General features: G+C 47.6%; 1 protein-coding gene across 1 annotated transcript in view; it reads left to right on the top strand.

The window, feature by feature from the left end:
* Window positions 1-4914, top strand: part of COL17A1 (collagen type XVII alpha 1 chain) — a 54289-nt gene extending 49375 nt beyond the window's left edge. The window contains exons 52-57 of the mRNA XM_065408149.1: window positions 48-200; window positions 1005-1373; window positions 2323-2454; window positions 3374-3436; window positions 3705-3776; window positions 4865-4914. Coding sequence (XP_065264221.1) covers window positions 48-200; window positions 1005-1373; window positions 2323-2454; window positions 3374-3436; window positions 3705-3776; window positions 4865-4914 — 839 coding nt within the window. The remainder of the gene's footprint in view (window positions 1-47; window positions 201-1004; window positions 1374-2322; window positions 2455-3373; window positions 3437-3704; window positions 3777-4864) is intronic.
* The last annotated feature ends 11869 nt before the right edge of the window (window positions 4915-16783 follow it).

Below are 16783 nucleotides of genomic sequence, written 5' to 3'. Positions count from 1 at the left end.
CTTCCGTTCACAAAAATATTATTTCTCCCCATCCCTACTCTCCCAAGGTGTGGGATACGCTTCCGTCTCTGGACCACCGGGACCCCCAGGACCTCCAGGGCCACCAGGGCCACCAGGTCTGTCAGGAACTGGCCACTTCTCCTATACTGACAACGTGCTGAGCGACACATTTAGGAGCGAGCTGATCCAATATCTAACCAGTAAGGAGACTCGGTATCTGATGGCAATCTCACCACCCACCCACTCTGCTTACTGTTGGCTCTGGTCAATGTTATAGTCGGCAAGTCTGATCTATGACCTAGTAGGATTCGCTCTGGGTGAAATTCACTGCAAGGACTAGGTACCATTTAAGTCCCCCAAAGGCTGAAGCGGGACTTAAATGGTGCCTTGTCCCTGCGCCAGACCTCTGCCCCGGGCTGAATTTCACCTTTTGCACCTTATCTATTCTGCACCAGACTGGGGCCTAATACAGCCTCTGGTGATCCCGAGATGCAAGGCATTGGCGAGGCGATGAGTGTTCACTACTGTTATATTTAAATGTGGACTTGTTATACGTTTTTTACTGTCATTTTTTATGGGGAAGGCATTTTCCTAACGAGCAACGGAAGGGGGTATGGGTCTAGTGGACTGAGCCAGCAGCAAGTACACCCTGAACCCAGCCTTGCTTCTGTCCTGTGCTGGCAAGTCGCTGAGGGCAACCTTTGAAAAAGTGTCTTTTAATCTGGGGAGCCTCCATCTTTGGGCTCTGTGCCTCAGTTTCCCCATCTGGGGCTCAGGCTACCAGCCAGCCTCCTGGGGCAGTTTGCAGATGTAAAGTGAAGTGCGTTGCCGCAGGCTGCATTCTGCAGACAAATCAGGTTGCAGACCCTCCGCCACTGCCCAGCGTTCCCAGGCTGTCGGCCACCAGTGCCAATGCCCCATGGACCCTGTCCTTGGGAAGCAGGGTGCATGTGGCATCTGTGTGTCTGTCTGCTAGCACCATCAGCGCCTGTTGTGTTTTGCAGGTGATGATGTTCGAAGGTTCATCTCGGGGCCTCCCGGGCCCCCAGGGCCTATGGGCCCACAAGGGCCAAAAGGAGATAGCGGCCTCATGGCTGGGTCCCATGGAGGATCCCAGGGTGCAGGAGGATCGTATGGTGGCAGCGATGGGTCATACGGTGGCGCCATGGGCAGCGATGGGTCGTACGGTGGCGCCCTGGGCAGCGATGGGTCGTACGGTGGCTCAGTGGGTGCAGGCGGATCGTACAGCGGATCCCTGGGAGCAGAAAGAACACAGAGGAGATCGATGAGTTCGAGCGGCTCCTACAGCGAGTCATTCACCGGATCGCTGGATTACAATGAACTGGCACTCCGGGTGTCGGAGAGCATACAGAGTGAGTGGGAAGCCTTCTCCCGCTGCATGGTGAAACCTCAGCTCCCTCCCCCCGGTGCCCTGCAAAGCCCATCTACCACCGTCCACCACTTTCCCTGCCTACCCCCTGTGCACTGCTGGATGCAGCTCTCTCCTGAGCCCATCACCACTGGGAGCAAGGCCCAGATCTACTGATCCCTGCCACCAGCAGTGCAAAGCACTGACCTGCTGAACCTGCCAACCCATGAGTCCACGGCGAGGTTTGCTGTGCTGGAGGAGAAAATCAGACTCAGTGACGGTGCTACTTCTTCTCCTGGGCCAATGGGAGCAAATGACTGCAGAGCCACAAACACTGGGTGCAGATTGATGTTTGAATTCTCTGCCAATTAAACATCAGCCAGAATTAATTGATATTCATTATTTCTAGCAATAGGCAAGGGACAGCGCTCACCTGCCCGGGGAAATGAAAATAACCTGCTCAGATAAGACACTGAAATGCACGGCTCTGGGGGATTTGCCTCCCTCTGTCTTGGGGTGAAATTGACCCCTGTGCAGAGGTGCCAGTGCAAAACCAATGCACCACATAAGTCCCTCTTAAATCCTCAAACTAGGGCTCGCAGGGTAGCTGGGCTCTTGTGTTGGTCCCCCGCACAGGGGCCGTTCTCTGGCAATTTAGAAGGGAAAATAAAACCGCCCTCCTCCAAGACGTTTAATACAAACAATAGCGCCGGCTCCACAACAGTGAAATCCCATGCAGCGCTGACCTTCTAAGATTCATCTTCTCCTGTCAGAAGAGAGCGTCTCTAACAGGATCTCAGGGTTATTCCATGGAATTCACCCTGCAGGGCTGGAGATATGTTAACAGGCCAGGAACCTGCCATTCAAATCATCCTAGGCACAGTGCTCGTCTGGCTGAAGGGGGTTTTCTCCTTTGTGTCATGCTATTTTAAACCCTGCGTTTAATTCCCCAGGCCGAGGCCTCCTCCGGGACATGGTCACTTACGCCGCACAAGGTCCGCCAGGACCCCCAGGGCCGCCTGGGATCAGCAGGGTGTTTGCAAACTATGGCAACGTCACCGAGGACCTCGTGGACTTCTTCAGAAGTAAGAGACACTTTGGTCCCTCCTTGGTCATCCCAGAGCATCGTGTGTTCTCGCCCTCTCCCCATGCTGGCCCAGCTTTGCTGGCTGGGGTGCTCGGCGAGGTTCCCAGTGCTTCTCTAATTGGCAGCATCCCCTGGCCCTTGCATACTGCAAGAGTAGGAACCAAAATTCTCTGTCACCTGTGCCACAAGCAAAGGGAGGAAATATACCTATCTCATAGAACTGGAAGGGATCCTGAAAGGTCATTGAGTCGAGTCCAGCCCCCTACTTTCACTAGCAGGACCAAGTAATGATTTTGCCCCAGATCCCTAAGTGGTCCCCCTCAAGGATTGAACTCACAACGCTGGGTTTAGCAGGCCCATGCTCAAACCACTGAACTATCCCTCCCCCATAACAGGAAGACTTGTTCCCTCCTCTACCTCCCTTGCTGACCAGCACAGGGTCAGGAACAATCCAGCCTTGAATCAGGACAGCCACATTTGTCCATCACGTTTTGTAAAACCCTTTACAACAGCCGTAAGGGCAAGCCTGCACCAGCTCTGCAGATTCCAGCTGCATCTATGTATGTTTAGCTAAGACCTCCCTACTCAGTTTTCCACCTCAGTGACGTGAGAGTGGCCCAGGCTCTGCTCTCGATGACATCAGTGTGGATCCAGAGAAGCTCGGCTGAAGCCAGCGGGATTATTCTAGAGCAACATCAGGGGAAATGAGCTCAGAGTCTGGCTCAGTGTCTCTTGAACGTACAAAACCATAAAAAAAAAACCCCAAACAGCCCGTCCAATACTATTTAAACTAGGTAAATGTTCCAGAAAGCCTTGATCTGAGTCTCATTTCAATGCTGTTCAGTGTTACTGAAACAAGAGTAAGGGCCTGTTTGCTGGCACATCCCACTGATGCTCTTATTCATTTTCCTCTACAGCATATGGTACCATCCCAGGGCCACCTGGTCCGAAGGGAGAGATGGGCTACCCAGGGCCCAAAGGTAAGACCTGCAATCCTGCTGCCTCCTTGCAGTCAGTTCCCGTAACCTCTGGCAACCAGCTAGCAACACAGGCTCTGTGAAGCGAGGTTTCCCTGAAGCATGCATCCTTCTAGTTGAGCATTACATATGCCACCTTCAGTATCTGATCCCTAGTGTCATCCTCGCCCTTGTCCCTCTCGTCCCAGCCCACTTCTTGCTGCAAGCAACTGGGGATTGACCTGCAGAATAATCATGATGAAATGCAAACACGTTCCTCTTGTTCTTCCAGGTGAGGCTGGACCAATGGGGCCTCCAGGACCCCAAGGACCCAGGGGCCCGAAGGGGGAGAAAGGAGAGAAAGGTATGAATGTCCTCCCAGTGCAAGATGGGAGCTCTGCACTTCTCGTGGGTAGTGAGAGAGCAAAGTGTCTTCTGGTAGCTTGAATAAGGGACAGGAGCCTGGGTTTGAATCCCGGCTCCAGCGCTGACTTTCTCTGCACCCTCAGGCGAGTCACTTGACCTCTCTGCCTGGTGGAGAAGCTGAGAGGTGGCATCCACCCCTCTCACCTACACAAAGCCAGAGTAAATGGCTGGGGGCAAACTATGCAGAGCAAATAAAACAAAATTCACTCCTGTCCTGTGTCAGGGAGCCCATCCCTGGGCTATAACAGAAGCAGCAGACATGGAGTCCTCCTGTACATAGGGATAAGCAGCCACTAGGGGATGCACCTAACCACAGTCCCAGTGGCCATACTGCTCCCTCTCGCATGCTCCCAACCCTCCTCTGAGGGGCGCTATGCAGAGCTGGCACAGAGCTGTCATTTTCAGCTTGTCCGCCCCACCATGTCCTTTTGCTGCACTGAGAAGCTTCCCTGGTCCAGCCACTGATGGCTGAATTTTAGGGAGCACCTTTTTGCATCATTCCTTTATATTAACACTCCAAAGTAACTGACACGTGAAGGAATCCTACAGACATGAAAGGCCTTTCCATTGCTGAATTCTAACCCCTGGATTGGTATGGCCAGGAACAAGGGGGGAGGTCTGTATGGGCCAAAACTACCTCTCGCCATACAGTAGATGTAGTGTAGGATAATGGGCGTGTTCACAAAAGGTGAAACTAAGACCCAGACAGACAGGCTGCACGCAGCCCTGGGCGCTCAGATACCATGGTGATGAGCAACCTGATGGAAACCTACATAAATAACCACTACCTAAACCCTGCCATAAGGGCTTAAATGTTGCACATGCCCTCTGCACTGGGGTGAATGTCACCTGGAGGGCATATTCTTACCAACAACAAAGGGTAACTATTTGTCTGAAAGTGAAAGGTAGGTGAATACTGAGTTGTCACCAGAACCACCAATCTCCTGTCACTAATGAAAAACTCACTTTGCCTTTTCCATACACAGCATTTCACACACTCGCTCTCTGTCTCCCTCTCTCTCTTAGGTGAACAAGTATTTGTTGGCAGACGAAAAAGAAGAAGCGTTGGGGTCTAAGTTAAGCACCAGGATCAGTATTCCGTACCGCGGGATCCACAGCCACCATTTTGGAATCCAGTAGAGAATTAACCTGATCTTTATTGGCTTCCTGCTAGAACACCTTCCTAGTCAGTCAACTAACCACATAGACTTGGTAGTTCAGGATGTGTCTTTTTTTTTTTTTTATTTGATGTTGTTGGGCTTTGAATGACTCTAGTTTGTACGTGTCCAACACAGAACTACCAGTTGGGAATATGCTCCCATTCATTCGCAGTGCATTAACCCCCCACACACTGTCTGCTGATGAGACGTGTATTCAAGTTCCCGCATTCGTATCTTAGGTCTTGTAAGGACTTCCTTTGTCACCAATCCAGGTGTCTTGCATTAGGGCCAGACTTAGTTAAATACAGTGAAACCTGCTTTAACCAACTACTCAAGCCTCCTGGAAAAGAAAAATCCAGTATCCTGGAGATTAAGGCGGCGAGCAGTTTTTCTGACATCAGAATCGGAGCCAAGGTTTTGAACTGAAGCTTGGACAAAAGTGATTGGGTGGCTTCGGTGATCACAGAAGTAGGTTGTCTCAAGACATTGGGGTGATGTCCGTCATACAGGTTTCATTGTACTTCCCACCAGTCACTGTTGAATGGCTATGGAGCGTCTCTTCATTCTGCTGCGTTCTGTAGCCATGTTGGGTGGTCTGATCAGCAAGCGCACTTAATGAACACAGCAATGGAAGGAACTAGGCCAAACTTCTGCAGGGATCTGGATTTCTTGGAGGGGAAGCAGGTGGGTGGGGGCAATTGTGGAATTCTCTGTATCTGTCGACAAAAACATTTTCTTGGCATCGCCCATAAATGCATTTGGTGTTTGTTAAGTCCATGTGATTATGCACCAGAAATGGCTACCACATCCTGTCCTTTTATAGGCCAATGGTACAAAGGGAGTTCATACGACACTACCACATATTGACATACATACACACACAGGGTGGGCGCCCATACACTATGCAGGTCACATTGCCAAATACGCTTTTAATTTCAATTGCTAACAGCATTGCCAAGATGGGAAGGGTGTGGGGCGAGTTCGAACTTAAGCACTTTTGTTAAAACATAATTTGTTGATTTTTAAAAAAAATATTTTTATATGGTTCTTTTTTATGTTGGGGGGAAACTATTGCATTTTTAATGTAAACCTCCCAATTAAAGTGTGTTTTTAACCCTGTGTTCTCCGGAGCAAGCTTACATTTGGAAATCAGCACTAGACTCAGTGTCACAATGGGTAGACGCATCTAACGACGTCAGGGTACATTGTCTCAAACAAAGCACAACACAGCATGCGGCGGGATAGTAACTCTGGGCCCATCTGAAGACTCAGGCCTGTTTTCTGCACTTCCCATCTCATCATGGAGAATTATCAATGTGAGCTTTCTTTGTGCCAAGTGGTCACTGTCCTAATTGATTGTACAATGAACAGTCAACCTCAACAGCCAACTGTCTGCTGCCTGAGCACATGATTTCCATTAATGTTAGCACATGGCTCAAGGGGAGAATGGCCCCCTTTGTCCCGCTGACATCGTCTTCATTTCTTCAGCAATCTGATTATTTCAAAATCTTAAATTTATCACATCATTGCAGGGCTAATTTGGCGGGAAAAGGGCCAGCAAAACTGGCCATGTGATGGCTTAACTAGAAGGGCTCTATGAACTACAGAAATTAAAGCGCCAGTCATTTAAAGGCTGAATTGTATGCAGTTTTCCATTTGACACACACAGTCTCACTTCACCATTTTAATTGTGGGACACTTCAATAGCACCCCCACACACACACTATCTGGGAGGGTATACTCACTTCCAGAATTACCCTGTGGATAATCCCAAGGATATATGCTAGCAAACGCTGATTTTCTTCCATTTAAAGGTGTTAGACTGGAACTGGGAGCTTATCTGCTAGGCAGGTTTGGTATCTGAGCTTCATATACCAAATCATATATCTTACTGAAACCAACCTTATTTTCATTCAAAGCTTAAACACCAGCCATCGGTGTCATTCATTAACTCTAGTGAAAGGCCATGCTACAAAGCAGATTTTAGCTGGTCCATTTATTTCCTGTGTCATTTTGTTTTGAGGGTTTGGCACAAGGGCTGTGTTGAACAGGCCGGCTTTCTGAATACACAGAAGCTTGCAATGTTTTTAAATAAATAAAGTCTACTATTGGGTTGTACACACAATGCCTGTACTTGATAAGCTGAGCCCTTCCCTTTGTAATAAAATTCCCTTTAAAAATGTCATTTCGTGTCATGTTTAACTACTGCAACAGTGTTTTTACTGTCATACTGGGCAAACCTACCAAGCTCCTCGTGGCAGGGGTGCTGGAATAATTTGTATCGTGGGGGTGCTGATGAGAGCCATTGAACCAAACTGTAAACCCGGTGGAAACCACTTCAAGCCAGGGGGTGCACTAGCACCCCTAGTTCCAGCACCTATGCCTCTTGGTATGGGAGAAAGTTTTGTAGCTTCCAAAGTGGTTTAACCAGTGAAATTCTGCAGCCGTAACCATATACAGAGAGAGAGAGATGGTTGTTCGGGGACCTGTAACACTGAATTGCCTCGCTCTTGAACAGCTATCAGTTATCCTTTAACTACACTGCTCTGGAGAGGGTTTGGCCAAGGGCCGGGAGGAAGAAGCTTACCCAAGATGGAAAGGCTGTTTGGGTGGCCACCCCAGAGCCCACACTCTCAGCCAGAGTTCTGACCCCCTCCCACACCCCAACCCCCTGACCCAGCCCGGAGCCCCTTCCTACACCCTGAACCCCTCATTTCTGGCCCCACCCCAGAGCCTGCACCCCCCAGTTAGATCCATCACCCCCTTTAGCACCCCAACCCCTTGACCCAGCCCAGTGAAAGTGAGTGAGGGTGGGGGAGAGTGAGCCACCAAAGGAGAAAGCATGTCTGGGAGCAGGGGGCGGGACCTCAGGGATGGGGCAGGGCCTCAAGGAAAGGGCGGGGCTAGGGTGGTCAGTTTTGTGCGATTAGAAAGTTGGCAACCCTACCTGGAGCTGGGGACCAGCTGTGACTAACACATCCCTATAGCATTTGGGGGTGGGGGGGTTTTGACCAGCGGCTCGGCCATGCCGCCTGGTTTCCCCTCGTTGGCCACTAGAGGTTGCTGCACCACAGTGTCTGCTCGCCGAGGCCCTGAGGGCGAACAGGGGAGGTAGGCGCTTTGGGCGGGCCACATCCCACCAAGGAGAGCGGGGTGCTGGGGCAGAATGAGGGGAGGAATGAGGGGGTTGCTTCAGGCCTGCAGGGGGGAGAGAATGTGGGGGTTGCTTGAGGGATGAGGGAGTTGCCTCAGGCCTATGGGAGGGAATATGGGGCTTGCTGGGGGGGGATGTGGGGCTGCTGGCGGGATAAGGGGCTAGAGGGGAATGCTGGGCCATGCTGGCATGGGGGCTGTTGCACTCTGCTGCACTTTGGCCATGGAATGGGGTCAAAACTTGGGGAAACTCCCTCAGGAAGCTTGAGACAGCCCAGGGGCTGCACGAGGGGAATTGGGATGTCCAAGTAGGGAGGAAGAGTGGGGGAGGTGCTTCCCCTCTCATTGGTGTGTGCTCCTGTTTGTGTTTCTTTTCAGGTTTTTTGCTGAGAGACGTGCAGTCAGTCTGGCCCTTGGGGGAGGGATGTGTTCAACTTCTGTGGAGTTTAGAAATCAGGATCAGTCCCCAAAACACTAATTATTTAAAATCTCATGATTTTTCAGCAATTCACATGATTTTAAGGGATTTGTCTTATGATTTTTACTGAGGTGGTTGGCAATAATTGTGTGTGCGTGTAGGTGTAGGAACTGCCCTTGACACTTTGTGGATGCCTCAGGACATTGTCTGCAGAGCTTTTCATCTGTAGATCATTGGTATTAATCTAGCCCAGCTCAGTAGGTGTTTGCATGTAATATGACATGAGTTTGATGGGTCTCTCTGCTCCAGCTTTCACAATACAGAGTGCAAAGCCTGCTTGTTAGTAATTGTCAGACTCACCAGAAAGCCCAAGAACCACATGGGCCATGGAGACCGCTTGAAGCTGGAGGGCCTGTTGCTGTGGGTTAATTCCCAGGCTAAAGCATGCTGACAGGGCAGGGTGTGGGAATCTTGCTCTGCTTCTCTTCTGCAGTGGAGCTCAACAGGGGTCTTCATTTACCAGCGCTGTGGTAGGGTTGTCTTTCACCATCAATAAATCCACACTACTGTTTAAAGCTAAAGTTTGTTTCTATACAAATTATTTGTAAATATGCAAACTAGCTCATGAAATAATTTGCATAGCACACCACAAAGGGAGCTGCGCAAAATGTGGGTAGCTGGGTGTAGTATGTCTGACACATGTCCACTATGCAGAGGAGTGCTGCGGGCACTGATGTTGCTGTATAAAATCTGAACAGATAGTGGAGCCGTCACACTCAGTCAGGGAATGATGACCAAGCTGCAGCCTAGGTAACGCATAAAATGTCACCTAATTGTTTTGAAAACTTCCCATGCATCTGACTCCTTCATACAGCACTTGCACTTGGTACAATCTTTGTTTTTGCTCATGCAGGAGTATGTCTCGACAAACGGTGTGTTTGATTGTATTTACAGAAGAATTATTGCAATATTCTACAGATAGCTATGGAATCAAATTACTTTAAAAAAAAAACTGTGATGAAAACCGCTGTCTGACTACTACTGTTTGTTTATTCATAGATTGTTGACCTATTCATTCATCTCATGGTGATGTCCCTGCATCCTTCACATAAGGCAAAAATAACTTGGTTTGCAGTTACATAAAACAGTCAACAAAAATTGTGATGAGACAATGTAATGTTTGATTTGCTCCTTGATATATGCAGTGCCCTTTGTGTGTTTTATTTACCACAGACAAGCAGTTTGCGTAGCTTTCTTGGCAGACACGGTGAAATAAATGTTTGTATCAATTCAGGCTCCTGATTTTTCATCCTCAGTCTCCACTTTCTGGTAGTATTAAAAATAGATAGAAAAATAAATGGAAGTCCAGATTTTTTAAAAATATTTTCTCTGGAAATATTTTCTATCAGTCCAAACTGATGTCGTCCTCCCAAATTCTGCTCATCTGTCAGGTAGACTGACCAATAATCAAGACTTTTTGCACATACACAATAAGGACCCACTCAAAAGGCTCCTACCTATGGGCACCTACATAACGCTACCTAAGACTCCACTGTCCTTGAAGCAGAAGGATATAGCATAGCACACATAATTTGCCTATGCTATCATAGTCACAGCGCTCTCATCTATATTTATCAAGTCCTAACTAAAGCTTCTCTCTGAGCTGATTATCAAAGTACTTTGCCTACGTCCCCAGGAAAAGAAAGCAGCAGAAAGAGGCCCTTCACGTCTCTTGGGGGATCCGCAAAATGACAAGGGGCTGGGTCCCAGTGTCAGAAATCAGAGACACAAAAGATCTCAGGACAGCCAGGTCACCCCGCTAATGTTTCATACAATTTGATATTCTCCACTGTTTTGAGCAGTTTAATTTTAACTAAGTATGATGACAGTGTTTCCATCACTGCCCTTGGTAGATCATGAACTCTCATTGGTGGATATAGTTTACAAAACCTAAACCTGCAGAAACCAAAAAACCCACAACTCCACCAAAATAGCCATCTGGTTTGATAATCAGCTCAGAGAGAAGCTTTAGTTAGGACTTGATAAATATAGATGAGAGCGCTGTGACTATGATAGCATAGGCAAATTATGTGTGCTATGCTATATCCTTCTGCTTCAAGGACAGTGGGGTCTTAGGTAGCGTTATGTAGGTGCCCGTAGGTAGGAGCCTTTTGAGTGGGTCCTTATTGTGATTACTCAAAGAAGGCTTTCTGCTTCATCTCGTTGGATCCAAGAAATGCTATTATGCATAAATATGCAATTGTTCTAGAAACTGACAATGGATCACCAAAAATGTTCTCCATAGGCGGAAAGCAGGGAGTGGGGGTGCAGGAAAGACGAGGAGAATTAAGTGTTGGCTAAAATGGAAGAATTGGGCTTTGGTGAGCAAACTGGCATTAACTCTCTTGAGCTTAAAGTCTGAGCATAATTGGCCAAATCTTCTGCAGGAATGAATATATCGACTGCAATAGAGTTACACCTGTAGAGAATTTGGCTCAGCCTAGCCTCTTGACTGTTGAATTTTAACCTAGTTACTGTGCAGAAGAGTTAAGGTGATCCAGTGAGTATCACCGACTTTGTTCTCTTACTTGTCAGTGGCTGAAACCTAGACCTTTAACACAACTGTAGAAAAATGAAGACCTCACTGTAGAACAGGGGTAGGCAACCTATGGCACACGTGCCGAAGGCAGCACGCGAGCTGATTTTCAGTGGCACTCACAGTTCCCGGGTCCTGGCCACCGGTCCGGGGGGCTCTGCGTTTTAATTTAATTTTAAATGAAGCTTCTTAAACATTTTATAAACCTTATTTACTTTACATACAACAATAGTTTAGTTATATATTATAGACTTCTAGAAAGAGACCTTCTAAAAACGTTAAAATGTATTACTGGCACGCAAAACCTTATATTAGAGTGAATAAATTAAGACTCGGCACATGACTCCTGAAAGGTTGCCGACCCCTGCTGTAGAAACTCTAGGAATGAGGTTACAGAACATAGTTTGGGAATTACCTCTGGATGATTACTTGATTTAACCTTTCTTTGCAAAGTGTTTGCTGGGTGCCTATTTCCTAGAAAACTTCATGACTCTGGTTCTGAGCTTGTAGTCCATTTCCCACTTGACAAGGCAGGGAGAATATGTTTCCATTTTTCTTTTTGTGTGGTTCCGTGCCATATATTAGCGGTTATCACTACCCTCACTAACTCCGGCAGAGCTGCAAGGTCTGAAAATGAAACCCTTTGTGGCCAGAAAAAGATCAATAGGATTCTACTGGTCCCTATTTCTCTGGTTGTCTTTCATAAGACTTTGGGGAATAAGTGGGGAGAGGCATCCAGAGCATGTCTATGGACTCATGCTGGCCTAACTGGCCTCGGTCTCAATACCTGTTGCAAAATTCTGATGTTTAAAAATAGTGTGAAGAGGCAAATGTGTCCGGACTTATCAAGCTGTGGAACTTTCTTACTGCCATTCCCCTTCTCCTGGCAGAGTTACTGGCTGGCTGACTGAGGGCAGAGCTCAGTGTACTTCAGATGGGAATTGCTCTATGTGGCAGATGTTGTTCCGCCCGTAAATGCATTTTTAGAAACTGTCCAACAAGGGTGAATTTCAGGGTCACCTTGAGCATGTTATAATTGCGTCCGTCACTAGCGACAGAGACGGCTGTGGACTGGCAAAGGGGATCCATGAGCATACCTCCTGAGGGTCTAGCCACCACAGGAGGGAGTCGAGGACCGGGTGAGGCAGGGTCATTATCCTCTCCAAGCTGTCCCTGGCCGGGCGGTACACTGACGCGAGCCATGACTGAAGAGGTCGAAGCCTGAGCCTGGCATGCTGCACCACGGAGGTACAGGAAGCCATGTATCCAAGAAGCTTGAAGCAGTTTCTTGCTGTGGTGGTGGGAAACTGTCTGAGGCCTCAAATTATGTCAGGCCCTGAAACCTCGCTTGTGGCAGGTATGCCCCGGCCTGGATCGAGTCCAATATTGCCCCTATACATTCAAGGTTCGGATGTTGAAGACGACCGTGATCTTGTGTCAGAAGGTCTAGGAAGAGCGGCAGGGTTATCCGGGCTTCCACGGACATGTCTAGGAGAAATGTGTACCAGAGCTGCCTCCATAAGGAGGATTTTGAGATGCTGCTCCCGCTCCTTAATGGTTGGAATTCCCGACAGATCTTGCAGCGGGCTTTCTGGTGACCTCATCCAGGCACCGTAAGCAGGAGGTGTGGGGGTCACTTTTTGGCATGTGCTTCGTGCAAATCTGGCAAGTCTTAAAGCCCGGGGATCGCAGCATGCCCCAGTAACAAATGGGGTGGGGGGGAACCCCCTGTAACTGAAACTTATAAAGAACTACTAAACTATAATACTGGAAACTATGTACAGCGTACAACTAAAGCACTGCTAATACACTTGCCAAAGCAAGAGAAGAGCAAGGGGAAGTTCCAGCTACTGTCACTAGCGGCAAGAAAGAACTGAGGGGGTGACGGGTCGGCATGGCTCTGTATTGGGCGCCATGAAGGCGCGACTCCAGGGGGCGCCCGGACCAACCCTACAGTTGCTGCTAGGGGAAAAATCTTCTGGCTATCGTGCACGGGCACATGCACACACCTGATTGGAATTGACATGAACAAGCACTTGAAGAGGAACAGTTGGTTAGAGGTTTTCATTATACAATGCAGATTGTGTGTGATTAGGACAGAAGGTTGTGTTAATAACTGTCCTTACTAGGTTCTGTAAAGAGAAATAATACAAGTTCACATTTCAGTGAGGGAGTGAGATGCTTTCCTTTACATAGATACAACAGTGTAGGTTCTGAAATGTAAATGACCTTGGTGTTAATTGCTGGAGTAGAGCAAGAGGCAAAATTTTCAAAAGTTAATTAGGGCCCTACCAAATTCATGGCCATGACAAATGCATCACAGACCATGAAACCTGGTCTGCCCCTATGAAATCTGGTCTTTTATATGCTTTTACCCTATACTATAGAGATTTCATTGGGGAAGGACCAGCATTTCTCAAATTGGGGGTTCTGACCCACAAGGGAATTGCAGGGGGCAGTGCTGCCGCCTGCAGCAGCGCAGAAGTAAGAGTAGCAGTACCGCAATCCCCCCCACAGCTCCTTTTTGGGTCAGGACTGTGAAATTTCAGGCTTAAATAGCTGAAATCATGAAATTTACCATTTAAAAAATCCTATGACCGTGAAATTGACCAAAATGGACCATGAATTTGGTAGGGCCCTACAGATAATGGCCAAAATGAGCACTTACTGCTTTTGTACTGCTACTATGGTCGCTTGTACCAAACACATCCACTCAGGGCAGGTCACACATAAGGCTCCGTGCTTGTCACAGGTCACGGATTCTGTGGCTTTCTATGACTTCTGCAGCAGCTGGTGTGCCTGGCCCGGGGGCCACCTGAGCAGCTCAGGCAGCCCCTGGGCCAGTCACACTGGCTGCTGCTGCTGGGGCAGTCTCCCGCTCCTAGCAGCAGGAGTTTAGGGGGGGGCTCAGGACCAGGGGTTGGGGTGCGGGGTGGTGCTTACCTAGGGCAGGCTCCCCGGAAGGGCTACAGGAACTCCCCTTCCTCAGCTCCTAGCTCCACATGCTGCCTCTGCCAGCAGGCACTGCCCCCACAGCTCCCATTGGCCACAGTTCCCAGCCAATGGGAGCTGCAGAACCGGGCTTAGGGTGAGGTGAAGGCAGCACGTGGAACTCAGGAGCCAGATAAGGAGCCTGTCCCAGCCCCACTAACCCTCCCCTCTGAGCACCCACAGCGTGCCCCTGCCAGGTTGGCCCCCCTGCACCAAGCACCTGGGATGTCCCCTGAGCACATGTGGCGTCCCCAGCCCCGTGACCTGTCTGTGACTTTTACTAAAAATACCTGTGACTAAAAGGTAGCCTTATATATAAGGGCAGGTTGAACATTGGGAGTGTCCATTATTCATGATGTACCATCAAGAAAAGTCTGAAGTACAGTTCAAAATTTTCAAACTTGGGTTCCTAAAATTAGGCACCCAAATAAATTATCTGGTTCTCAGAGGTAATGAGCAGCCCCAAAATCACTGGGAACTGGGGTTGCTCAGCACATCTGGAAATCAAGCCATCCGGTCAGGTATCTAAATGCAGATTTAAATGCCTTTACTTTAGATACCAAATTTTGAAAATGTGGGCCTTTCTGTGTTGAAGCTGTCAAAATCTTGGGATGATTTTTCAATGTCTGATGGGGAACTAGCTGAAACCATCAATATGACTTGCCCTCATAAACATAAGTTCGTGGTGGAAGTATTTACAGGCACTTTCCTTGTTAAGGGATAAATGTTAAGTAAACTAGTAGGATTTTTTGACAAATCTCTATAGTACTATGGTTATACTGGGATAGAATCCTTTGAGCCTCTGTCTAGAGCCATTTCTCATTTGCCTGGGGTACTGAGATTTGGGAGACAAGGTATCAAACTCTTCTTGTATAATTTGGGGGTGGCATTATTTTAAGAACACTTGGCTGAAGAAAACGGATATAAGAACAGTACATACGGGAGGGAAAGATACATTATGCTTCCTTGCACCATAGGAAAAGGAATTTTTAGTTTTTTGGTGAAATGCTTGACTAAACAGACAATTCCTCCTCAAGCATAAAGGCCTGATGCATAATTTGAAATGATATTCAGCTTTCAAAGATTGCTGTGGAAAATCACTTTGAGTTGGGGCAACCACTCACTTCCAGTCAGACTGCTGACATCAAAGTAATACAGCCTCACCTGTAAATAAGCCTCATTTAATTTCTGCTTATTCTGAGTTTTCTACAAGAAAATCTTTAAAACCAAATTAGGACATCCCTGGCCCCGCATGACAAAACAGTTGCGCTCAACCTTTTTGTAATAATCTCAGTTATGTGTTGTTTTAATACAACAGAATGAAATTTCCTGGCAAGGCCTCTGCGCAAGGAAAGCATCTCTCCTTGGCAAAGATAGATTTCCTAAGGCACATCCATTTTACGATGGGTGTGCTTTCAGGGTGACTGGGAGGGACAGCAGGAGGCTTAGAGAAAGAAATATTTTTAAAAATTGCTTGTGTATATAAAATCACACTCTGAGGGGAAAAAGAGAAAGGCAGGGGGTGAAATTCTGGCTCCACTGAAGTCAATGGCAAAACTGACATGGACTGCAGTGGGGCTCAGATATCACCATTTCTATGTCCTCTCTGATCTGCAGAATATTTTACTTTAAGGAGGCCGCTACGGTTCTGGGTAGGAGACCCAGACTTCGGGTCAAGAACCTTCTACAATAAGTACAGCAGAATCCAGATTATCCAACGATCTCAGGGGTCCCACCTGCAACATTCAGCTAACAAAGGCTCTGACTCTGCAAACATTTGAACACATTAGTAACTTTATGCTGCGAGTAGTGCCATTGAACTCATGCATGTATATAGGGTCAAGTCACAAGGGAGTCAAGTAAGGTTTTATTGAAGCCTGCTTTCAGGGTCCAGGAAGACAGACCTAATGGTTTGACTCTGCCAAAGGCAACAAGAGTCAGGCCTGGAGCTATACAGAGCTGAGGTGCACAAGAAGTGCAGTCCTGTGATGTGCAGATGATCTGTGGCACTGGAATTTCAGCTGATTCTCAAGGGAAATTTCCAGTCTTTGGATTGGAGTTTTGTTTAAGATGGATTCAGAGTGGAAGTTTTCCTGTACTTGCACTTTAGCAGACTAACACCACCACATTCACTTCCCAAAGCAATACTGAAGAGAGTACAAAAAAGTCTGAAATTAAGGGGCCGGATGAGAAGAGGCAACATTTGACACTAATTTAGAAGCCTCAATCTCTGCTGGGGAAGGAGACCCTGGTGGGACTAATTGTACTTGCTAAGTAAGTGAAGATCTGTTGTAAATAGAAGAGGCCAACTGAAATGTTCAGTTGCAGGTCATAAATTTGTACCCCATTTTGTGCTTTGCCCTGGTGGTATTTATCATGTGGTGGAAAATAAAGATGAGCAAGTGCCAATTGTGACCACGCTGTTTAGGGGGAAAATGAGATTTTAGCAGACCAAATTCAGTGAGAAAGGCAATTGTTTCAGCCGGAAAATAAGTGAGATCAGGCTTCAGTCTGAACTTAAATATGTCGTGAGCAAAGGCATCAAAACAATCTTGTACATCTCTTCATGTTCCATAATCTTCAAAAAGCAATTTTATAAGCCTAAGTACATAAACAATGATTTTACC

This window comes from Emys orbicularis, chromosome 7 (genome assembly GCF_028017835.1).
Source record: "Emys orbicularis isolate rEmyOrb1 chromosome 7, rEmyOrb1.hap1, whole genome shotgun sequence".
In the NCBI taxonomy this organism is placed as follows: Eukaryota; Metazoa; Chordata; order Testudines; family Emydidae; genus Emys; species Emys orbicularis.
Note: the sequence above shows the minus strand (reverse complement) of the source record. Positions and strands in the feature narration are given on the sequence as shown.